Source organism: Zophobas morio, unplaced genomic scaffold, assembly GCF_036711695.1.
Source record: "Zophobas morio isolate AGI-343-1 ecotype UQ-CSIRO unplaced genomic scaffold, CSIRO_AGI_Zmor_V1 ptg000094l, whole genome shotgun sequence".
NCBI lineage: Eukaryota > Metazoa > Arthropoda > Insecta > Coleoptera > Tenebrionidae > Zophobas > Zophobas morio.
This window is the reverse complement of record NW_026972199.1, coordinates 57832-83190: the sequence shown is the minus strand read 5'-3', so window position 1 is coordinate 83190 and position 25359 is coordinate 57832. Positions and strand designations below refer to the sequence as shown.

General features: G+C 37.1%; 3 protein-coding genes across 10 annotated transcripts; 1 reads left to right on the top strand and 2 right to left on the bottom strand.

Moving 5' to 3' along the window:
• Nucleotides 1–9409: 9409 nt before the first annotated feature.
• Nucleotides 9410–11375, bottom strand: LOC135144341 (tRNA (guanine-N(7)-)-methyltransferase non-catalytic subunit wuho-like). 8 transcript variants are annotated; one of them, XM_064076379.1, is made up of 10 exons: nucleotides 11167–11375; nucleotides 10978–11029; nucleotides 10805–10923; nucleotides 10640–10747; nucleotides 10490–10559; nucleotides 10334–10443; nucleotides 10133–10281; nucleotides 9756–10082; nucleotides 9669–9701; nucleotides 9410–9466 (listed from the first exon to the last, which is right to left on the bottom strand). In XM_064076379.1, the coding sequence occupies exons 1-9, from the start codon at nucleotides 11274–11276 to the stop codon at nucleotides 9691–9693; spliced, it is 1056 nt and encodes a 351-aa protein (XP_063932449.1). In that variant the 5' UTR covers nucleotides 11277–11375; the 3' UTR covers nucleotides 9410–9466; nucleotides 9669–9690. The 8 variants fall into 8 exon arrangements, with proteins under 8 accessions (XP_063932449.1, XP_063932447.1, XP_063932448.1 ...); XM_064076377.1 differs by having other exon boundaries at nucleotides 9421–9593; XM_064076378.1 differs by having other exon boundaries at nucleotides 9421–9580.
• A 5021-nt stretch (nucleotides 11376–16396) lies between these two features.
• On the top strand, nucleotides 16397–20270 carry LOC135144342 (uncharacterized). The gene is made up of 14 exons (XM_064076385.1): nucleotides 16397–16569; nucleotides 16631–17011; nucleotides 17077–17294; nucleotides 17354–17521; nucleotides 17578–18223; nucleotides 18274–18413; nucleotides 18491–18681; nucleotides 18731–18837; nucleotides 18894–19070; nucleotides 19127–19192; nucleotides 19247–19339; nucleotides 19402–19481; nucleotides 19548–19747; nucleotides 19799–20270. The coding sequence occupies exons 1-14, from the start codon at nucleotides 16405–16407 to the stop codon at nucleotides 20194–20196; spliced, it is 3030 nt and encodes a 1009-aa protein (XP_063932455.1). The 5' UTR covers nucleotides 16397–16404; the 3' UTR covers nucleotides 20197–20270.
• LOC135144346 (omega-amidase NIT2-like) lies at nucleotides 20137–24171 on the bottom strand. Its single transcript, XM_064076390.1, has 10 exons — nucleotides 24083–24171; nucleotides 21458–21654; nucleotides 21191–21369; nucleotides 21068–21132; nucleotides 20877–21007; nucleotides 20761–20805; nucleotides 20659–20708; nucleotides 20534–20609; nucleotides 20416–20474; nucleotides 20137–20360 (listed from the first exon to the last, which is right to left on the bottom strand). Exons 1-10 carry the CDS (start codon nucleotides 24169–24171, stop codon nucleotides 20250–20252), a joined length of 1002 nt encoding a protein of 333 aa, XP_063932460.1. The 3' UTR covers nucleotides 20137–20249.
• Nucleotides 24172–25359: the final 1188 nt, after the last annotated feature.

Here is a 25359-nt window from a genome sequence, read left to right as displayed (position 1 = left end):
ATATAGTTTACTTGCGGCTGCCACGAGAGCTTATTGTCGTTAATGATCCCCAGGTACTTCGCCTGAGAACACAAATGAATACCTTATTTTCAAAGGTTAGCGATGGTAGTGGTGTAGTGCGCTTCTTTGTGACAAAAAGGGCTTTGCTCTTTTCCACACTAATAGTAATTTCCAATGATGACATTAGTTGGCAAGGGTCAGTAGGTAGTACTGCAGAGGTTGGCGAAATAAGGTAGGTGACTTTAACTAGGAGTAAAACCGCCGGTCATCTGAATATAAGACCATCCACGTGTGGGGGTTGTCAGACTGTGGCACGTCGCGTAGAAAGTGCAAAGAGTCTTGGTGATAAATGAGATCCTTGTGGGACTCTGACTGTGAGTGACCTTAGGGGTGAGCGCCCGTCGCCACCCGTATCTCAAAGACGCGGTTATTAGGTAAGATTTGGCCACTAAAAAGAGTAGTAGGTAGGGTCGAGTATTATGTAAAGCAAGCTCTTGTGCCAAACTCGGTCAGACGCTTTTTCGACATCATGGAAGACGGAGCCTGTAGCCTTCTTTAAATTGAAGGCACGGATCATCCACACTGACAAGAGAAGGAGTTGTTGTGTAGTGGAGTGTCCTTGTCAGAATTACATATTAGACTCTCTGGAAGGAGTGACTTGCGTCCCCAAATGCTTTCAAGCGGCACAGTATGGACGCCTCAGCTACATTGCCAACGGCTGGCAAGAGACTGACAGGTCTGTATTTTGCTTGTCGTAGGTGCTGGTTGTGGTGTCTTCGGGAGTATCCCAACAGTTTCCGTCTTCTAGCGCAATGGGAGAAGGGCCGAGAGCCATCGTAGGGTAGATGAGACAGCATAGACAATCTACAGCCACCATTGGTAATTGCTTAACATCACATTGGTGATACCGTCGGGGCCAGGCATCTTTCGTCTCGGCAAGCGCTAATAATCATTACAATTTCGGCTAGAGTGATTGGCTCAAGTTGGTGCTCGGCGTCAGCAAATATAAGAAGGCGGCACTGAGTAACGAGCTGATCGGCGAAAAGTGTCGCTTTGTCAGCATCATTTTCCACCACAAAATCATCCTGCATAGGAGGTTATGGTAAACACGCCTGGTTTCGGCATTTCCTTACTTCCAGAAGGAGAACACGACCTTTACAGTTATTATCCGCTACATTACTTAACTTTGTCTCCCACAATCGGTTATGGTGCCAAATGCTCTTTCCTAATGCGCCGGTGTGGTCTATTAAGCGCTAATTTTTCTTCGGGATGTTGCAATACCGTGGCCACTCGAATAAGCTGTCGCCACACGCGGGTAAGGGCTTTCAATTCATCAAGCAAGAGGTTAGGGTGGAACTCAACTTCTCGTGTTGCCGAGGCGGTGTGATACGCCCATGGTTAAAGCGCCTTTGAATTTAGCAAAAGCAACGTCAAGTAAGGCGGGTGTATTATGCAGGCGGAAACCGCTGAAAAGGTTATACCAAGGGTCTTAGATAATTGAACCAATCCGTAAAAGTCCTGGTATATGTTCTCAAAATCCTATTCGTCGCCTAAATAAAGCAGAACTGGCATGGTCCGAATAGAGTGCATAAAGAGATTCAACTGCCATTGAAATGTAAATAATTTTTAAAATGCGATTATCTAAATACGTCTGACTTTCCTGTCTTCGCCATAAGCATTGAGTAATGTGGCCCTAAGACGCGCAGACCGCTCTCTTCGGTGTAAGATTCAAGGGTTCGACCTTTTGGGTTATCCACGGCTATTGCGGGAGAAATACTTACAGTTCAGGTCCCCACATGCAATTACTGAGGAACAAGTTATAAAAAGGGCCTCAAGATCTGAGGTAATAAGTGGCAAACAAGTGGGTCTGTAAGCTGCAATGACCTACCGGGGCCCCTGTTTAGTTAAGTGGAGAGAAACTCCAGTTGCCTCTATATACTTTGCAGAACTGGTAAAGATATCACACTGTGTTGAATGTTTCGTCTAAAGCTATTAGCTGCGCCTTCACCAATTTAAGATGCTTTGCGCACGAGAGGAAGTGGGCCTCGAGAAAAAGTTAACAAGCTTATTTCTCTTTATATATCATTTTCATGTGCTTAATTATTGCCGTAAAGAGCACTAAATTATAGAAATTATGAATTAAGAAACTTAAAAATCAAAGTCACAGGCCTTGTTTAAAGTACAAAACTAGATAGTGATTATGGTACCTTATAAGGTTAAGCTCTGAACAGTAAAATTAAAAAGCGCTTCACTTAGGCTTAAAAGCCCAGAAAAAGGATCAAACTCAATCCTGCCTAATAGGTCTGAAAAAGTCGTAAGGCACTAGAATCATAACGTATAAGAGAACTCAAAATCAACTTTATCTCGTGCTCAGGGCTCGAGAGTGTGCCGACGCTTTGTATCTTATCTAACTATTTTAAGCGCTTGCCTGCGGGCGGGCCTCCTTTGCTGTGTTGTGACCGCAACGACTACAATTACCTTGCCTAACCAGGCTACTGCGGTCGGTTGGGCTTTTAACAGTAGCATCTAACTCGGCCGCTAGCTATTTGCTGCTTGTGTACAGCATTGTACGCTCTTCATGTTTGTAATGATTCCTGTTCCCTCCTCAGGTGCATGTCTTATAAGCAGCAGAAAAAGGTCGGTTTTAAAATATAAATTCCGTATTCAACTTGGGCGTTAGTCCTTGCGACTTTCTCATTGTTTCGATCTAGGTCAATCAAATGATTATTATCCTTAGGGGAATAACGTTTCGATGTAAACTTACCTTTGCTCGGGTCATGTCACCCTCTACGACGAGACAGGCATTATTATTGTTTACTAACCATATCGTTGTGATTGTGATGCCTTCCTGAGTGAGTTTTCTGAGTTGTGAGCTAAACGCTACTTGGGAAAAATTTAGAGTTGTGTAACAAGCGGTTGGAAACAATACTTTTAAAACTGGCAAAAAAAACTTCGAGATGGATTAATACTAGAAGAGGTGCTATCTTCCCTGTAACTTTGGATGTCTCAATATGGTTAGTAACATAACATAACTTGTTAGCTAACGAGAATTGGCACATTCGAAAGTTGACTTTATCGTAGTAAAAGTATTTTAGCTAATTAACCTTGACACTATGAAGCGTCGCGATGAGCACTAGCTTCGCCTTTGAATGTCGTTTTTCATAATGTGCCTAGAAAGCTAAATGGAACTTCGAAACTAGTGGATGAATTATTAGAAATAAAAAACTAAGTTATCACAAAAAATAGCATAAAGTTTAGCTAAATAACTAGTTTGGTGCTATGGTTGTACTTCTGTTAGTGATGTACTTTCAGTGGGCCTTAATATTAGTGCCTGTTGTTATGATGCTATTCTGTTTATTAGCTAGTGTTATATATATATGCGATCGAGCGCTAGTCTTATATAACATTAGGAAGTTGAACAAACGAGTAATAGCTTCTTAGGAGGCTCTAATAAGGGTAAGCCTACCTGTTATGTTTACACCAAACGGACAAGCTATTGCTTTTAGTTATTGAATTGATTGACGTTTGCAAAAGCCTGTCTTACTAACCCTAGTTTCCAATCTTGGTCCTTATCTTTAGGATAGGCGCACATAAAACTAAAAATATAAATAGAAAACTACATTACGAATATAGTGGATCAAGATCGATGTCTCAATGGTTTTTATGTAGGTAAGTAATACTCGCTCCTATCAAGGAATGGCGATCCTGGAAGTACCTCGAAAAGTTGCAGATGTTGAATGGAACGTTGGGAAGAATATGGGTTTCACTAATAACACAGATCCATTCTTTCGAATAGCATCAATTCCTGCAATTCTTGTTTCCTATGTAGAACGCCATCTGCGTTGTAGAACAGAAGAAGGATATGAAGAAGTGCTTGTGGTCTAAAACCATTGTAAACGAGTTCTAATCCCTTTACCGTATAAACGTTGTTGAAAGGTTCATCGTCAATATTGAAAGTAGTTGTCCAAGTGTTGGTTGCGGTTGTTAGGGAACTGTCTGAGGAGTTGTCTTTGTGGTCAAGTGAGCGGTATAAGAGATTATCAAGGGTACATTAATAGGGGTCTGTTTTCGAGGTGTTGGTGGAGCAGTTTGAGTGGGCGGTGTAGGCCTTCGGAGATAATGTTTGCAGCCACGATAATTGGTAGTATGCGTTTCCCGGCAATTAGTCAAAAGGTAGGACTTTCTCGTGATTTAGTGCACTGTACCGTCAAGCAGCCCTCGCCAAACTTAACGCAACGGTGTTGCAGAGCAGAAACTTGCGCTGTGTCCAAATATTTGACAAAGGTGGCACTATCCGACTCGATTACTTTTTCGGAGTTCTTCCATCCTAACCTGAAGATAAGAAACCGTCTTTAATCTCAACAGCTTTTGTCGATCACGCCTCAACACTAACACCATCGGTAGAGGTCGCTTCCTACGTTCCCCGTTTACAGTGTCCTCAGTGTGCATCCTTGCCACACGGAGGGTGGGACGCCTCGTTTGCGTATCCGATTTATCAAAAATAAAATTTTATATCTTACTCCAAGAAAATTAATAAATTAAACACACGGGATTAAATTAGAATGTATCAAGTAAATTCGAGTCAACTAAGTTGTATGCTGTAAGAGCGTATTTAAGCATAATTTTAACTATGTCGCGAAACTAGAAGAAAGTGGAGACAATAACCACTTCCAATAACCGAAAGGTAACGATAACATTAACCAACGAGTCACATTAAAGGGAGGACGAAAAGTGGCCTTTAGTTGATCGAAACACCTAACAATGACTCGTATCTCTTAATTCTAACTCTAAATTCGACGTTTTAAAGAATACCAGTGTGATTCCCTGAGCACTACTATATATATACGTTCATGCTAAGTACAAACAATTAAAACACGCAATACCTGACACCCGAGCATTTAATATAAAAAGGAGAATATGTGTTTCTATTATTCTAAGAAAGAAAAAAGTTAACAAACACAACGAGACACAATTAAAGAGATCTGGACTAACTACTATATATAATCACACTACGCAATGGGACACGATATCCAAATTAGGCCAACACCTATGCATCCAAGAAAATCCATTAAATTTACGAGAACTTATGAGCAAATTAAGCATCAAATAACCGATTTCATCAATGCATACAACAGGTTTATCTTGACTAGACCTTTCAACGACAAGAAAAAGCCAGCACTTACTGAAAAAGTTAGAGTCGATAACGGCACAGAGTGCATTAACAATGAACTACGTCGACGCCTTAAACAATTTGGCCTCTTCATACCCACTTCACTACGAAAATGTCGTCTATTCAAGGTTAGTGAACGAAGTATTCAAACACTAAACATGACAAGAAGCATCCTCAAACAAGTAGGGCTGAACCCTCAAAAAATACTGGGGGTGAAGCAACAACCAATGCAGTATTTATAACAAATAGTCTTCCTCACAAAGATGAAAACCTAACTCCTAACCAAATTTTTGGAATAAAGAGAGGGACTTTAATCACTATTAACTCCTTTAACGCAAGGTTTTGCTCCAGAACACAAAATTCAATTTCATGACGGTATCAATACTTCAATAATCTATTTATACCATTCTACAGCACGGTAGATGAATTTAGAGTCCTTAACCTAAATACAGAAATTCTTTGAACATATATATCTCCTATAGCAAAGACGACTTTATGAAAAAACAAAACTAAATATAGAAACACAAAATGGCACATGCATTTATTAAACCAGCATATCGTTAATGACCTTATTATAAAATCTGCAACCCAGCAAACAAACCATGGAAAAGAAAATAACTACGAGACTAAAAACAACGAGAAAAGCATAAAGAACTCATATCAACAACAGAAATTGTGACTTCAAGTAAACTGCAAAATGGTGAGGGGTAATAGAAGCAAACTAATCGCAGAAGACAACCTCTTTAACCTCCGCACAAAAATCAAAAGCAAACGACAACAAATACGGTCAATCACCACTTAACTATACCACCGCATGACATCCAAAAGAAATGGATGGAAAACAAGAACTTAAAGCAGAAAGTTTATACTAAAACAAGGATATACAAATTAGAAGAACCCATAATAACGAGCCCAAAAACGGTTGAGAAAGACACACATCAAGTACATCTAAAGCACGACATTAAACAACTACATAGCTTGTATCATTTAAATCTAAGAAAATATGCTCGATCCCAAAGGAACACTATGGAAAACAAAAAAACATGGAGTCGGCTTTATATCTTTAAACGATTGGTTCCCTTGTTACCGCAAGGTTCGACACATGTGGAATAATTACACCTAACTATTAGTACTGTCGTGAATACTGTTAGTACCTAGTATATATATATATCCCGCCGTCGGCTGCCAGTGGGGCCAGCCCAAGTAAGCTTGAGACAACGAGTTCGTCTCTAGGATACAGGGAATCTGGCACTTACCTTTAGACTCAAGCCCCCCAAAGGTTTTTTCCGTTATTAAGGGTCATATCTTTCGCTACCATGGTTATCAACCATGCCTAACAACTCAAACTACAAAGAGGCCAACTGTCCTTGAACAAGAAAAAACCAAAACTACTGCTATTGCTCATAGTTCACAAAATAAACGATCCGAGAAAGAAATCGAGGTCATAAATTACAACAATAACTTAGGCACTCTCAAAAAGAGAACTACAGCAGAATTACGCACCACCGCACCCAAAACAAAAATCAAGATACACGAGACCCGAACATAAACCTTCGCAAAGAAGGAAATCTAACATTAGCTATCGAGTTAGAATAGAAGCACCTATCATAGAAGATGAATCCGATATGATAGTAGATACTATCTCTCCATTAACCTACGGTAAAGTCTTGAAGGAGTCTGATCAGGAAGCCTACGATCAGGCGGTCATTTCTGAACTTAACTTATTTATTAAACACGAAGAATTTACAATCCTTAGGCACTCTGGATTACCAGAGGACACTAACGTACTGTCAACTACACGGAAATAACACAAAATATAATAAAAGATGTAAAGGAGGACTCAAAGAGAGGGAATATATGCAAAAAATAAAAAATAAAAAAAAGGTGTGGGCTCTCAAAACTTGTTCTCCTGGTCTTGGCAAAAGCACCCTCAGAAACCTAAATAACCTTAGCCCATCTAAAAATCTAAGTGTACACACAGCTGACATTATCACCGCTCTCAAAGAATGAACTTAATAAGAGAAAGATTAGATCCGAAATAAAAGAATTTTGCTCAACAAACATAAATAGAAATAAAACTGTGTAATAAAGGTGAATATTGCAATTCATGGGCTTGAAGAGACTCAGCAAGACTATTTCCCGCCATATTACCTTACACTTAATAAAATAAGGACACAAACAGTCTTATAGATAACTGTGTTTTTTACTTTGAAACAAGGGACACAGTTTTAAGAATTTAAACGGATACTTGTTTTTAAAGGAGTAAACATCATATTTTATCGTATGTAAAGGAAAGCGGAAATCCCTTTTTAAATTTGTCTTCTGATTTAAATTAGCGGCGCTGTGAAACATTTTTGCGATCGTAGCAGTAATATTTTATCAATATCCTAAAATTAGGTTAACATACATATGTGTGTACCGAGGTATCTGCTCACCAAATCTACTCCTTTAAGGTGTCTTGCAACGTCTTCATTCTTAAAGTAGGGCAGATTAGTCAATCGCCTTTCTTAAATTGGCGAACGGTGAGATTTAGAATGTCTGCTTATTATGCTCTAGACTTGTTAACTATATAAATTCTTCAATGTAGTATACTAATTTGCTCTTTTCAAATAAAAAAATTTTGTGAAAAAAAAAACAACCACAAAATATAATACATTAAGAAAGAAGTCAACAATGGACTTTCGAAAAGTTTATATATTACACATCGGGTATGGAATTTTAAAATTCTTAAGAACTCTATCGCCAACTTCTAAACCCTCACATTTAATGAGAATCTTTCAAGTGTAATATTTAAAAAGCACAGATGCCAGAATAATATGAGTAGAGTTTCGTATTACGTAAGTTATAGAAGAACCAATACTGGGGCTACTGAGGTGGGTGCATTTTTTGGTTTTTGTTTTTATAACTGAATTCTGTTATAGGGCACCCTTGGTGTAGTGTGATGCCCTCAGTGGCCCGCTCAATCTAAGTGGGATAACGACAAATTTTTAACTTGGTGTTTTATTAAACTGCAATCTTAAACAGGTTAATTAGCTATAATTATGTAATCATTGACGTTTACTCTGGGTATCTTCGTTATTTTTCTGACTCTAACATATTGCATTCATCGAAGTAGCTCTAAAAGTACCCATCTTCTATTCTACAGTTTGCTTTCCTTGTGGAAGCTTCTAAAGTTCCCCATGTCGTATTTAATGAAAACAACCCTGTTTATGACTTTTTCTAGCCTTAGTGTTAAAGACCCTGTTTTAATTTAAGATGAGGACTATGCGCAGAGAGAGAGTTATAGTCAACACCAGATAACAAAAGTTAAGCCTTATAGAACATTTCCACACTCATAGGGTAGTCCATGCTAGTCCTAGCAATGTTAATGGTAAAATATCGCTGGTAGAAAGATAAGATTTATTTACTTATCAAGTAACTACATATAAAATTATCACTAATTAGACCAGTAGGCAATGCTTGTATGCTCTAAAGCTCTTGTCTTCTATGTTAGTAATAGAACATATAGAATTTTCAAAACCGATCAACAAGTTATCTAATAGCTTAGTTCGTATCACGCAAGTAGTCTTTCGCTTTGGGTAATGCCTTGAAGTTATTTTTCTGACTTACAGAAGTTCTGCAAACTCATCTTGGATAATATAGTTCTTCAAACATTACTTGGTCCCGTTTTTGTTTCAAACGCTTAACTAATCATCTTACCCTGTTAACTATAACCGATATATTAATCTACTAGCCGTTATTTTATAGTGCGAGAACTGGCAAAAGAATATATATTGCTAACAGCTAAGCGGTGTTAAAAATATTTATGAAATGAAATGTCTACTGATTTGCACGGACAAAAGTAAAGGCGTTAAGGTCTTCAACATATAATAACTATAAAAAAGTTTTTCAGATATAATTGACTATAAAAGGTTTAATTTTATGCCGGGGAAGTAACTAGAACGGTATTAACGTGCAAAGTGCAAGAGAAAAAAATATACAAGCTTCGCAACTTTAACTAGCCTCCCCCCATCCATATTTAAACTAAAATTGGTGAATAAGCAATGCATTGATCTTCCTTCACAATGTATTAACGGTCAAATATACAAAGAAGAGAACCCTATAGACAAGCATTCTATGCGCAATATTTTATACTTTGGCTCAATATTTTTAAAGCAAATGCAACGTTGCCTCAACAAATATAGTTGGTAACTTTTAATACAGAAATAATATATTTTATAATAGTTAATACAAAAGTTTGTGTCCTCTTATATTCAAATTTTCTCAGTCACTAAAACGTTCAAACGTTCAAAAAACCTTTTTCCAGAAGTTAGTCTAGTTATCTACAGAGAGACAATTGTAACAAATGCATATTATCAAAGATTCACGGGTGAGCTGTAAGTGAACGGCTTCGGTATGCGAGTGTGTTCACTGTGGGTATCAACTTAAACGTACATTAACCACATTTTAGGTTACACGCTCTGATAGAGATACCTCTATAGAACGTACAAATATATACCTTTTTCGGCTGGTTTTAAAGTTTATTGAAGATCTACAAAGTAATAAAAACCATAATAATTATAAATATCGTCTATACAAAGATAACCTGAAAGATAGCAATCAGTTGCAAGATATTCACTGCTGCTCTCTGAAAAGAATCCTTCCAAAAACTGATAAGAAGTGATGTACGGGGGACAGCGTTCTAGAATATAGAGTGTATTTTCAACATCAAAGACAGTTTGGAGAACCTCGCTATTGGTGTTAATGCTCTGCACATGTAGCTGGAATATATTAAGTATAAGTGTAACACACATAAACATATTGCAAACAAGGGTCTCCAAGCCTTCAGTTGTTAGGCTGTACTTGTAGACCTCAGCAACACTAAGACCTTCATAACACACACAGACATGCTGTGAGGCTGAACACTGCAAATCTATTTAACAACTTAAAGCAAAATTTTCGAAACAAATAAAACATGAGCACCGCAAACTTTGTGCTTGTGCACGGTAGAAAACGGTTCGAGTGAAAAGAGTTCCTTGCCGTTGGTTGGATCCCACAACTTGACAGTCCCGTCATTCGACCCCGAAAAAAGACGAAGCCCTGAGCTGGTAAAAGAAAGGCATGTGACGGCGCTTCGTGTTTTCTGTGAGCAAGGTGTAGCGAAAGGGACTGCGGTAAAAATACCCCTCGTGGCCAATACAGTAGGATAGTATGTGATAAGCGTTAGGAAAGAAAGAAACGCGGATCCTACCTTCCCTGTCACACACAGCCAAATAGTTGCTTACAGATAGATACTGTTCCTTTAAGTGTTATTTTAAATAAATAATTAAAGTTAAGTACCATGTCAGTTATAGTCGAAAGGGTGTCAACTAGAATTTTTTGCGTTATTTCCGTTTTCTCAATACAATAACTATAAGGCAGCAATTAGAATAGAGGATTAAGAAACTAAAGGCTTGAAGGTCATAAATTAATTCGACTCTTAAAAAGTACTTTATGACATGTCCAGCCTTATCCGCGACAAGAATGCTTTTGTTGTCTTTCGAAAAGCAGACCTTAACGCCACTTCGGGGTAAAACTCTGAACAAAAGTGCAAAAAATCTTTTTATAAAAGTGCAAATGAAAGCGGTAAACGAAAATACAGAGGTAATATCATACAGGTTGAGAACAAGATCCATGTTTGATATACTATATACTAACAACTCTTTAAGGTTATTCACTATAGCGACTTGGTCGCCACTATTTGAGTAGCAAGCACAAACCAACAAGCCAAAATTCTGTCAAAATTAAAAGTAAAAAAGAGTTTAGCAACATAAATTACAGAAAAAAACCCTTTTATCTTGTTTAAACGTTTGGGCAACAATTTCCTTATAGTTAAAAGAACTAGCAAAAGAAAGGAAGCATGAAATTAATTTTATTAAATAAAAAATTCTGAGATTCTAGTACAAAATATTTAAACTTACCTTGAAAAAGAAAATACTAAATAAAAGTAAAAACCCTATAGAATGAGGTAAACTCACCTCAGGTTAAATTCTCTAAGCAAGCAACTGTAACCAACTAAAAGTTTTGATAGATCAGTAGGATGGGTTATTAAAAACTGTGGCAAATTTTTTTGGGGACTTACTGTCATTATAAAATACAGAGAGCAAGTTTTAATTTTTATTAGACAACTTTGCCAAGAAATGGGTTTTGAAAGAAATAGTCCCCACTCCCCGAAAAACTTTAAGCAATACCAAAAAGTGTCAGTAGTCGGTCCTCCCTGCTACGTTAAATTTTCAACCACACTGCAAGTTGAACTTCCGCTTTTTCGATTCCTTACCATTTTAAGTGTTTACAAGTTCTGAGGACGCAAGACTCACATAAAGCAGTTATATTTAAGTTACTAGATTTTAACGCCATAAAGTAAACCTTTTTCAAGCAAAAGGAAAGTGTTTTGTATTTACCTTATGGATAGTTTTTTAGCAGTTCTTTCACCACTATATAGATTAATCCATTAGTCCGCTACCACTTAAGACTTTCTTAGGATTCCAAATCTTTTACTAATGAAAACTCGCAATTCTATAATTTGTACTCGTTTTAAATCTTTGGAAAACCCTTTAAAAACTACTATTTAACTAATATAACATGTATTTTAAAGAATTTGCATTCATCGATAACCTACTTTTTTACTGATATGCCTTAGAAGCCCTACACTCCTTAATTAGTTCCGTTGGCATACTTTTCCCTTTTTTGACACTATTTTAGTATAAAGTAATAAATCGCAGTCCACGGTTATTCGGGGGGGGGGGGCCTTTAAAGTAACACCCCATGTCAGCGACCCTACGAGAAATGTAAAATTTTCTTCGTAAATCTAGCTTGAAAACTTTATTAAAGTATACAATAATTATAACTAGTGATTCCACTTAGGACTAATGTAATTTTTAGTGAAGAGAAATATGAGAATCAAAACCTTAAACGAAAAGTAATAAACTGCACTTAGTAAATACAAAGAAAACTCTCATAAGCCGAATCGCCAAAAATTTTTAAAAATTGCATCCATTAGTTAATATATTTGATTGGTTTATCTTCTAGTTAAAGTTTCTGTATGGTTTACTTCTGTTTTGTGTAATGTAGTTGTTTGCTTATATTTTATTAAACAGTTGTGCACAACTGAAAGGAGTTAGTAAACATGCTCAATAGCTTATTTTTAAAAACTAATTTTGCTTAAATGCTTAAAAAGCCTAGGAGAGCAATACCTTTTGGCAGAAGAAGCACATGATAGGAAAAATTGTTCTGTGGCTCACAAGCCAAACGCTAACAATTGCTTTTTTATTTCAAGACTAAATCTTAAATTAACGCTACGAAGCTGTTTTAAAAGATCGAACCTTAATTAATGAATAAAGAAAGCGCGTACCCACCATTTGTTTCTCTCCGCTCTAAGTTTTCTTCTAGCCAAGAGTTTGCAAGCCCTTTGCGTGTCGGTCTTGAAACCTTTGTAGTTGATAACCCTAAACTCAATATAGGGAGTCGAGCATTATAAATTTTAAAAGTCTACTAAGCATTCAAGTTAAAATTAGTTAGATATATGATTAGTTAAAACGATTATCAATAAAAATATTTTAAGTAGTACAAAAAAATTGTTTTAATACTTTAAATAAATTGAAGCTTACTGTTAACTGATTGCTTAAAAAAAACGTGTAATAACAACCCACTCAGCCGTATAACAGCAGGTTTACGGACTGGTATTGTGTATCTAGATATTAGTTCCATTACCTAAAGATAACTAATCTTTATTATGGACTAAATATGCTAGGTTCTTTGGAGCAAAAGATTGTTGAGGGTACTCTTTATTTTTTACGTCGGCACTAGTCTAAGTTGATTGGCTTAGTGGAATGTTTATTACATGAATTTATGTATATATTTATATTATCTACTGTATATTAATAAATTTTTAATTTTAACAATTTACCAGTATATCTACCTTATATAAGGATGGTTATTGAACTTCACACTTTTAATAATTATCCTTTTGTTACCTAATATTGGTGTGTCATAGCTAGTAATAGTTCGAAATTACATTAATTAACTTAAGAGTTTAATTTTTAGCCCGTTTACACGGCAGTTTTAATGTCTATAGAACAAGCTATAACTAAAAAAAAAAAGTCATCATAGTTTATTATTAAAAATGGTCAGGAGGCTTTATATATAGTTTCTGATTGCTATATAATATGCTTTGTAGAAAACTTTGTTATTTAGGTATCTTTTATACGTGTATTATTGAATTTGGTTGGTTTTATCAAGAAGTTCGACACGTAGACCACTGAAAAGATAATGAAATTTAAAGTTGGTATAGCTGAAATAGCGCCACCAATATAGACTTAACAATGTAAAATTATAACTAATAAAAACTTTTTAAGCTTTTATGAAGACAAAATTTTCTTTTTTTTAAATAATAATTTTTAAAAGGGTAAATTGCTTTTTAAAGATATTAATATATATTATGTATATTTATATATATATATTCGTTTATTCCACTAGTGAAACACGAAAATATTAACTTCAATAACGCAATACTTTTTGCATGGAAATATAGTGCTTTGTATTATAAACTTTTTTTATTTTTATTATAGTTCAGTGCCATGAAAACTCATTTAAATGCCTCAAGCTAAAAGTGAAAGACCGCTGCACTGTGATTAGCCAGGCCACCACACTTAAACGACAGGGATTAAGGCAAGTAGGCATATGTTAACGAGAGTGAAGCGATAATGCGCAAAAACGAATTGTTAGTTATAAGGCTTTTGGAATGTTAAAACGATCGTACTGCACCGCCTCTGAGGGGAGTAAAGCTCTTGAGAAGGCCTTGAAAAAGCTTTTGAGGTTAATTATACAGTTACTTATTCTTTTGGTGACCACCTATACCTACTCTTATATAATTCATAGTGTTTTTTTTTATCAATTTTTTAACAATGGCGGGTTTTTTTAGTTTATGTACTTTTATTACTCGTTCTTAGGTCACTAAAAATCAACATTTATTTTCAAGCTATTATATTGTTATAATTATTGTTATCTTAGTGGGTGTTTTTGACTTTTATATTTAGCGTTTTATTTAGATTTTATTTCCTTATATACCTTTATTAGGCTCTATAAGCGCTCCTTCACTTTGAGTGTTAAGCCCTGGAAAGATGCCTCTCTTCCTTCACCAGCTAAAATAGTTAATAGTAAACACAATCTGGCCGTTATGGTTAAATAAGAGGAACACTTTGCTTATAAGCTTTTATTTTAATTATTGCAGATTAAGTTGTTGCAGTTAGGCGAAAGTTCAGTATTGTATCAGTGTTTTCTCCAGGTAATAATTATATTTTTAATTTTTCTTGTAAGTCATTATTGTACTAGAAGAAAGCAGAATTCTTTTGTAACTTTGTTTTAATGTTAAGGAACTTATTTTTTTGAAAAAGAACGGTTCTTTGTTAGACTTTGACTCTACTTTACCAAAGTTGACAGGACAGTTCTTGGATGATCCATTGTGAAATAAACTTATTTTTTTATTGTTGTGTACCTGCTTATGAATATATTATGACTTTTTATATAAACTTCAATCTAGAGAAGAATTGGATGAGGATTTTCAGTTGGCTTCTATTGGGCATGTTTTGCCTCCCACTTTGAAGACTTTGCGACATTTATTAACAGTCGGTTGAGTTTATAGTGTGGTAAATACTATCGCAATATACTTTTACTTTTGTTTAGACAACCAACTCTCTAAAGAACAGTTTGAAGGAGTTATCGTTCAGCGTTATCACCAAATTCTGGAGCTAGGGTTTATATCCTTTTTTTTTTAAGCTTTTTAAATTAAAAATATTTGTATAACTAGTACCTGGAGCGCTAAGAGACTGCCTAAAATCTTGGAACCTAGGAGATTGCTATGTCACTGGGATTATCTTTTACTCGAAATGAAGTGGATGTCTACGTATAATATATTGTAAGTGTTCCAAGGAAAAAAATTTATGGAGTACCCAGAGACTTTTTGGGAGAGCGTCGCTTCAAGGTTCAACTTGCCCGGCAGTGTGCGCACTACGTTGCTCTCCATCTGGCATCTGTTCTGAAGCGCCCGTCTAGAGACGCCTCAGAGCACGCGCTACTCGGAAAGCAGCACTGCGAGATCCTCGCATCAGCAGTTTCTAAGTTTTGGAGGGAGTACAAGAAGCCCACGCAGCGCTTGCATGCGCCTCCGTCACTACATGATCACCAGGTGGAGGGAGCCGAGTGGCTAACCCGCAACTACTCGGGTTTGTCGTTTTCCTTGCATTTTTTTTGTTTCTTTTTATGAGCATCTCTTCTGCACTATAAGATGCTGTCACTTCTAAGGTGTGGAAAAGTGTTATTCTGGCTGACGAGCACGGCTCGGGCAAGAAGACAACGGTGTCCTCGTTTCTTTCATCCACAGTCGGCTTTAGTGTACTATGCTGTGTTCCAGCGTCTCTTTGCAATTCTAGTGATTTTGTAGCATTACCCCCGACTTCTCGTAACGTTTGCTCATCTGCTTCCCCAATGGACCTTTGAATTGTCTCGGCACAGAAACTTTAAGACTAAGCTTTGCTATGGTTTTAGCCGACTGCCTCTTTACCTTCCCTTTAGCTCGATAGTATTGTTTTTTAGGAAAGGATTTCGGCTCTTTACCCTCTTTCTATTCGCACGAACTCTGTTTGACCACCTACGACACATTCTTGAACTTCCCAGAGCGCATCTCTTTCAACTCGTGGTCCGTCATTGTGTTAGATGACTGTCACCAGTTTTTTCAGGATCACACGGCGCTCTTTCGGGACAACAGCGCCTTCTTCCTCTTTGAATTTATGATACTAGTTAGCGATGTACTCCCTCTTTGCCTTGAAGCAGCAGAGCTCGCGGACGCTCCCTCTATTTTATTGAAACCGCTCTTAAGAGTCTTCTGCCTTCCCCACTTATTTTCTTTGTCTCCTGTCGCATATACCAACGAAATATTAGCTGGTCTACCGAAAACTTTTGGAGGTCTGAACTTCGCCCAGTGTAATAATTGGGAACTGTGGAATTGGTTTTCCACGGAAAATCAATCACATACGCCGGACACGCTGGTGATGCTTCAACAGGTTTAATATATTACTTGTTTACACATCCGTGCTAAACTCTATTAGCTTTTGCAAGCTTACTCTCTACGTAGACGTTTTCAGAGGAAAGAGAAAGAGAAAGTTTTCAAGACTGAGCTTATTAGAGTCGCCAAAATTAAAAAGATTAATATTGTTTGTTACATGTCGCCTCTGCAAGTGACTTTGTACAACGAAGCAGTTATTAAGCAGCTAAGTTGCGTGAGCTTGACAAAAATGCTTGAAACCGCCGTTAAACTTCGAGACATCTGCACGCATCCTTACCTAGAGAGTAATAGCGAGCATTACCAATCCGGCTTCGTAATGAAGGTCTCTCACATATAAATTCAATGTTCAAATGCTTACACCAACTTTTTTGGTCACTTTAAAGGAATTATGTTTCTTACATTTGCCGGCCATTATTATACGACTCTCGACCCATATGAGGAGTTTACAAGGCGCGTGCAGAGTGCGAGCCGCTTCATCGAGTGCCGACCCGATCACTGCAGCTTACTTTTCTGGGTACGACCCGCACACCAAGTCTGCGCCGCTTCGGTTTCGTAGCTCGCTTCTCTGGAATTACGAGCCCAACCAACCAACGCATGTTTTATTTAAAAATCGAGACAAGAACTTTTGTGAACACGATTATTTGGAAGAAACCAATTATTTACATCGACTCTGCACCATCAGCACTACCACCGACCTTCTCGACACAAGTCTGTTCGTTTTACCCAAAGTGATCTCCTGTGGCTTCTCTTTATATGTCTCACGGGTGACTTTATTTCCTTTAAGTGGATCTCATGTGACTGCGTCTTGGTTAACTATAACTATCTTCAGCTTGGCCTGTTGAGGTATCAGGCGGTGCGACCCGATCTTCTGCGCCCTGTTTATCTGAGACCCCTTCTCTACCGCCGTCAACTGACTTCTTTTTCTAGCGGAAAACTTAGAACGCTGCTTTATCTGTTAAAAAAGCATTATTGCTCCAAAATTATATTGATTGTCTCCAATTCTAAAACATTGGACTTACTTGAAGGTTGGCTCGGCGCCAATGGAAGGTAATTTTTTTGCTAATTTTTTAACAGTTCCTACGATTCTGACCTTTTTTAATGACCAGAAAGTGGTTGCGTATGGATCACACGCATCACCCTCACCATCACTACAAGAAAATGGTACACTTTAACGCCGCTGCTGCCCCCACTTTGCTGTTGTTGTCTTCAAAAATTATGGGGCCTGCGTTGTTACCAGCCGTGGCTGATGTTATTGTTCACTTTGAAACCGAGTGGTGATGTCTTTACGTACATATAGTGTATCCTTTCACTTTATTATAAATCTCAATAGGTCTCCTCATTTTAACAAAAATACTTACGATTACTGCTGCAGAGTACGCACGAGTGTACACACTGAACTGTTAGAGTATCGACTAAGGACAGAAACACCGCTGGAGAACAGTTTACTTTCCGGCAACAGTTGCATGAACGGAAGCTTGACACCGCATCTACTTTTCTCTCTTGACATAACCACTCCGGTGGACCCCTCCGCCGTCGAAAGTTCATATGTTAACTTTCTCGCATTGGTTCATGGGAGTGAAAAAAATTGCTTTTGTCTAAATAAGACCACGGTTAGCTGTCACACGGTATTACCCGAAGAAGTAAACCAAAACCAAGTTCCACTCAAAGCACTGGAAGAAGCTCTTTACTTTACTGGTGAATATGATGATAAATGTGCCTGCACCTCTTACGGGGAGCTTTTGTCCTTGTGCACCCCCAGTAGGCTTGGAATCTGTAAAGCTGCAGCTCTTAAGGCAGAAGCCACAGACGATTGTTTAATACCTTCCCGCTCTCAATACATTGCCAACATTCAGGAACTTTTCTGTCGCCGTCTTCCCAACCTCCCTTTGACTGAAAAATTATTAAAATTATTCCGCCCTTTTATAAACGAAAAAACTATTAATTACTCCTTTAATACGGCGAGCGATCTTGATAAGGTCATCTTATAAGTTAAGCTACATCTCCGTTCCCGTTGATTGCTGTATAGGACTTGAACTGGAAGCTGGAATGGCTTGAATCATTAAATACTGAAGAGGAAAAGTGGCGATGCTTCACAGATCACCCACTCTTTTTTGACAGTACGTTCTGCCTAGAAAAGTCGCGCGAAATGCCTCTCTATGGCCCATTGTATACATTATTTATCTGTGACTTTTTGTTCAGATACTAATTGAAAGGTTTGCTTTAATATGAACTTCCTCGTATAGCTTTGACCAGCTATTTGCTCAATCATATTGCGATCTTTCACACACTTTCCTTTATAATATTGAACCCATTGAATCTAAATCACGAAATAAGCGCAAGCATAAGCAAGCGACGGAAGAACATACCAGGAAACTTTCTGACCTTGGCAAACCAGCTAAAAATCAGAAGCTTATTAAGAAATTAAAAGTTGAAGGTAACTTCCGCAGCACGTTCCTCTCTTGGTTCCTTAATATGCGTCACAGCTAAGAAGAGTGTTAAGAAGTTTCCTGCTAGCTTGCGTTTCCTTGGTCCTTATAGTTTTCTGAAGGATGCTCCCTGGATTGTAGACGAGGAGTGCGCGTTGCTTGAGGTCGCAAGCGTGACACCCTATAATCAACCTTTTTTTGTATATATAATTTTATTTAGTTTATATCTTTATCTGGTGAAGTTAAGCCAGAAGACCTAAACTGGGGGCTTGCCTGCGACTTGGTGCAGTTTACCACTGGAAACTTGTCCCGCTTGCGCTCGCCTTCGCAATGTAGAGACCATTGGAAAACTTACTTATTTCCAAAGAAGCGGCGTTATTGCGGAGATCAGAAAGAGGTTTTCTTAATTCTTTATAGGTCACTTTACCTATGCTATGTTTTTGTTACTTGAAGTTGAAAACATCTACGAACATATATAAAACTTGTACTGAACAGCTTAAGCGCTCCGAATCTGTCAAGGTGCTTTTATATTAGCTGCACGGTTTTTTATATTTTACACTTTAAACCTTTAAGATATACAAGCAAAACATATTGAACGTCTTTGAGGCCATTCGATCTCTCGTGAAAAAGGCGTATGAGGATCCCAGATTCGGCTTCAGACGAGAGGTTACCCGGTTTTGATTTTCACTCCTGCAGTCATCCTTCACTCACCCTCCTGACCGAGTTAGGGTCCTCCGGCAATCACCGTCTCTTCCCGGCCTCATGATTCCCATGCGGCCACAATAATTGGCGCAAAGATCAATGATGGGCACGCGTTTTTTTTTATAAACGCCATTGAATTAATCATGGAAATAACCCATCCTTAATAACTTAGTTTGCTGCCTGTGGACCTGTCAAAACTTATCGAGGAACGGGAGCTGATGTTTCACGTCCGACAAAATATCTCTAATAACTTATACAGTATGAAGGGCGGAAATAGCAGTTACGACAGTGGCAGTAAACGCTTTAGTGATGATGAAAACGCTTATGAAAGTTTTAGAGAAAATCTCCAAGGAAGCAGCACGGGGAGCGCATGTGAGCAGATTAACATTTCTTGTATATCCATTGTAAATTTTTTATTGGCAGGCGGGAACCAGGCCATCACTCAGGAGGTTCTTTCAGGTTCAACCGTCAAGAAGCCTGCCAGATCTCTTAGCTACAGTCCACGTGCATCGCGACAACCCCCGAATCTATTCGTTCAGCCCCTGACTTCAAGGTTTCAGCTACCGGGGCTTGTAGTCCAGCAGGTGCACCGAAGCGGAGTGCCGCAGCCTCCACCTGATGCGGGGGCAGGGACCCGCCGATCGCCCTGGGCGTCTTGTCCCTGGCCTGGAATACCGGTGCAAAACGCCTCATTGCTGCCTCCTCAGATTCCACGAGCAACGTCCGGGGTAGAACCACCCGTTCTGATTATGTCGCCCCGAACGTCCTCTTTAGCTTTACCGCCCTTACAGAGGCCGTACCCCCCCAAATCAAACAACTAATTATTTAAACTTGCTCTTTATTAACAACGAATGGCCTTAACGTACTTTCAGATTTATAATTCCGTTGGGAGAGAATAAACGTCTTTACGTTTTTGAGTCAAAATTGGAATATTTTTTCTAATTTCCTCTACTTTGGACAGGTCAATATCCGCTATTATTATTTTCTTGACGGTTTCGGGTCGCTGTTAAGTCTACTGTTAATAAAAGAAAAATATCAACCTCCTCCTCCTCCGCTTTTGCTATAGTTGTTCCCCATGGATTTACAACCATGGAGTGTCCTAACAGTTATCTAACTAAATATACTCACTTTAAAGCCTTAGCCACGACTCCAACGTACCCCAGGCAACGTAGCTTGATGGTGAGGGGTTTTCCTTCGGAGAATGTCTCGCAGGAGATATAGTGCACACATACACCTGCCAGTGTTATTTGTTGCGTGCAAGGGAAAGACGCTAGCCTCTACACCTGGTTGTCCACCGCCCGCCCGCGCTGCAGCAGTTCCCAGTGGGCTTCCCCTGAAAGCAATAATTTTCGCGCTAACAACTGTGAATTTCACAGCAAAGGTACCCGTTGTCTTGTAGAAAGCACCAGGATAACACAGTATTTGACATCCTTCGCGGTACAGGTGTTGCGATATAAGTTAACCTGATTCTGCAAAAAACTCGAAGAGGTGGGATCGTAACCTTTTGCAGTTAAGACACTCGCATATTCCACGAAGCGAATGTCGTAACATATTCCTAGACCAAATTTACCGTAAGGGGTGTCAAAAACAGTAAGTTTATTGCCAGCGGAAAGAGTACTGCTTTCTTGAAATCTACAAAATGAACATATATCTTTCAACTGAAAATAGTAATACAAACCTAAGGCAGCCTACTTTATCTTTCCTGGAATATCTAAATCGTATAGATGTAGTTTTCGGTGCTTCGCAATCAGTTTTCCCTGTTTTTAAGCGAAATTTTTTGCCGAGCTGTACCTTATTAAAGATACAAGGCTAGACCTCTGGATTAAAAACACAAGAAGTGTTGTAAAGTCTGTCTCCCTCCTTTTCAGGAATAGAACCGCCTATGAGGTAAACTGAATTTTCTATAGCCATGCGCTGCATTGCAGTTACGGAGGGGGACTCGGTATTCTTGCTATTATCTATTTTTTCTGCATACTCCGAAAAATAGTCAGTTCCTGGCAAATTAAAATAATAAATTATTTTACTAAAATATGCTTTTATTTTTATGTAAATCACTTATAATTTAAATTCTAAAAGGCCCACCATAAGGACTGTTCCAGCATTCTGGCAAGGCTACTACGTTGGCTCCTTTTTTAGAGGCTTCTTGAACAAAACTAATTGCTCTTGCGATGTTGTGACCCTTATCGCCCCCTACACTAAGTTGCACCAGGCCTAACTGAAACTTTTTGCTCATTACCCAACTGCTCCTTAGAAGTACTGCCTTAAAGAATACTGTATCACTTGCAAACCACTATTTATATTGGATACTTTATTTGTGTTTCCTTATTTATCTCTAAACCACTGGTAGTGGTAAGCTCATTTTAATTATCGCCTACACGTACAAAGATTTTAAACAATTATTTTAAACCCAAAATACATAAATTTTAAAATAGAATGCACTATAATAAACACGACATCTCTTGCTTATACAAGAAGGAATACCCGAAAAAACATTCGCTATATTAGAAAAAGACCTAAATAGTTCCATTAGATAAAAAAATACTATATATATAGCATAAAACGTTTTATAATAATGTACTAGTGCACGGTACTCTATAGCTGACTTAAAAAAAAGTAATTATATATTTTGCTTTTATTAAATTAACACCGGTGAAATGAATACGTTTAACTGTCGTCTCAATTTTTATTTTTTCGTCTCTTATCTGTAACAAAACTTGAAAAAATTAAAGTTGATACAAAAAAAAACTAAAACAGTTGATAAATTTCGAATAGCAGCAAGCGAGCTCAACAGCCGTGAACAGCTTATTTTTTGTAAAACAAAAATTTTTAATTTATAATAATTACGTAAACAAAGAAGTTCATTGGTTGAGATCCCGAAGTTCATTTATGCGCGTCTCGTGGCAATTACAGTCAGGGTTAACCATTATTATGAAAATCAAATCAATGCTTTTGAAGATTAGCGTATTTATGCTTATACAATAGTGCCTTCCACCTCACTTCTGTTATACGGGTGTAGGGGGTATAGCAATTCAGTAAAGCTGTTTCTACTTCTTTTCCATTCCAATATCATTGGGGCAGACTTTAAATTAATATATGTTACACCACGTGTACTGAGGGCAAAATTTTATGCGAGAGTAAAAGTAAACTATACTTAAGCGGAGTAGTTATGGGCGCGAGGAGCTTAGAAATAGAAGGGTCTAGGATCGAGTATTACATTCGTTCTACCGTCTTTAAAAATTTTAACTAAATAATTGACCTAACATAACTTAAATTATTATAAAAATTTCTACAGTTTTTTTTTTAACAATCAGTTTGTTGTGCCTTAAAACAATACTAAAAACTTCGTTTCCTCTTTTTCACTTCCATTGTTTACGCCGGAAGATTACTTAATTTTTTAATTTAATTATAAAGCAACTACGAAGTTCTTTAGCATTACTTTATCAATATTAGAAAAATGATTTCATTAGTTTTAAAATACTACTTGGAGCTCTAACACCTTAATATAATTAATTGGATGCTTATGAGCTTTTAAAAATGCACATTAAGTTAAGCTTCTAAGGTGCTATGATTTTATGGGTTGGACCTCAAATTATGCATAAAAGAAGGAGAATTACACCTCCTATTTTGCTACTTCCTAGTTTTTATAATTTTGCTTCACAATAAAAACCTCAGTATTAGATTCCATATCAATAATAACCACTTTTAGAAAGCTTAAAAAGCTCACCCTAGCTATTAAAAGTGAACTGTGTTAGATAGCTCCTTTAAGTTTATTAATGAGGGTGAAGTGTACAAGGAAGTTCACTTGTGATTATATAAGTTTGGCTCGCGCGCCCGCTGACTTTTTCTCCTTTTTCCTCTTTTGAATGTGCAATTGGGTTTAAATGCGCAAATTAACTAACAGAGCTTTCTAGTACTTCTACTTTCGCATATCATATCACTTTATTGTCTAATATATATTCTTTATATAATTATTATATTACTTTACTGTCTATAATATACAAGATATCGAAGACTGACAGCCTGTGCAACCAACAGATATACTAAAAGACCAGTGTTGTCTTTATATTGTTTTTTATAAAATTTTATTTGAGTGCTAGCAAACCAGTAGGTAGAACATTAGTAATCACACTCCGAATAATAACGAATCTTATTCTGTATATATCTACATAATTATTCTTTCGACTCTCAAAGCTTCTTCATACGCACGGCCTACGCGCGAAAGTTAAAGGGTATTTCAACTTAGTGGTCTTAAGAAGCAAACTAAACGGTTCAAGACGTGTTCTTAAAAACATAAGTACTAAGTTTACTTAAAACTAGCCAAGTTAAGTAACAAAGTTAAAGAAAAGGTCTTTTTATTATTACAACAGAATTTCATATTTAAGGAAGTTACGTATTTATATTTATTTTGCCGGCATAACTAAACAATTCTTGAGTTATATATATTCTATACCTTTAGGCAAAAGGAGAAATAGCAGTAATTAAAGCTATACTGCACTTGTAAACAAGGTACAAAGGCAAGACACGCTTAAAAAAAAATACCTTCAATTAAGGTGTGAACAGTTGAATAGTTATTATAAAGTAATCTAAGAATATATACAGAAGACTGTATTTTTATTGTTTTTCATAAATAAATTCTTTAAAGGGCGCGAGCTAATAGGCAGAACATAAAAAGTATAAGATTAATTATAATCAAGTTCTAGCGGTTACCGTTTTTTTCTTCCCTTCTTGTGTTGTCTAAGGTCGCTACATTTGGCGTAGTGGGGCGTATGTTCCAAAAGAGGGAGGCAAGGGGGCATGTTAAGATTAAAATTAAAATGACTACACAGCTGTGAGAGCTTTATTGCCACAACAAGCACTTAGTTCAATTCCTTATGCTAAAAATGTATTAGGGCTTCCAGTGCTAAAAGCATTTTCATTTAAATAGGTTCACTAAAAAATTAAAGTAAATATAGGATAAATTTACTTAGCCAGAAGTAATTTTTGCTAACTGTAGCGCTTTTCATTTAACCAAATAAATTTATTAAAGTTATATTATAATACCGGGTTATAATTTTTTACTTATTCAATGAAACATACATTTTTTGCTGATAGTTTCTTTTGCTGCCATTTCTTTTTAAAATTTAGCAAGTTTCATAATCAATTTTTGTTTGTTTTGTGTCTACCTTCTATATGCTTTGTTATAGTTAAAGAATTTCTTTACTTAATATTATTCTTTAAAAAAATTACTACGCTGTTTGCGCACAGAAGCTAAGATTAGATTTTTAGCAAACGAAAAAAAAATTGAAAACAATCTTATAATACTTAAAAATACGCAGGAGTTCTACAGCAAGAATACGTTACAAAGATTTTAACTAAATACGCCTTGAAGCAACAAGTTTAGTGACATCCAGGAAAGCTTTTGACCCCTTACTTTTTTAGCATATCGATATAACCTTCAATTACTCCAGTTTGGATTAAGATCGCCTAAGCTAATGCAAACTTGTACATGAATTCACGCTAAAATCAAATTATAAACTTTTATTTAATACATAAATACATAAGTAAAATGCCTCAAGACACCTTATGGAGCAAAGCAAACTGGAATACTTTTGTTCTATCTTGTGTACGAAAAGTTAAAATTTATTGGATTTATAGAACCTGTCATCAAACCATACCTCTTTGCCGATCAAAATATTAAAAGTATTGTCATAGTGTATATCGAAGACCTAAGTGTTTTCAGATTATGCACTCAAAACCTGGGAACTAATAAAATTAATGAACTCCATTTAAAAAAGTGTCGAATGAACACTGTCGGTTTCATATTAAAGAGCGCGAAGGAAAATTCACTAGACCAGAAATCCGTAATAGAGTAGATAGCCTTCAAATTTGAACTAGTAGATGCGAAAACTGCATCCTATCCCATAAATACGAGGACACTGGAAAAAAACACTGATGCGGATTACGAACTCCCTTCAAAAATGTAGTGGGATGCCTGCAGGATTTCG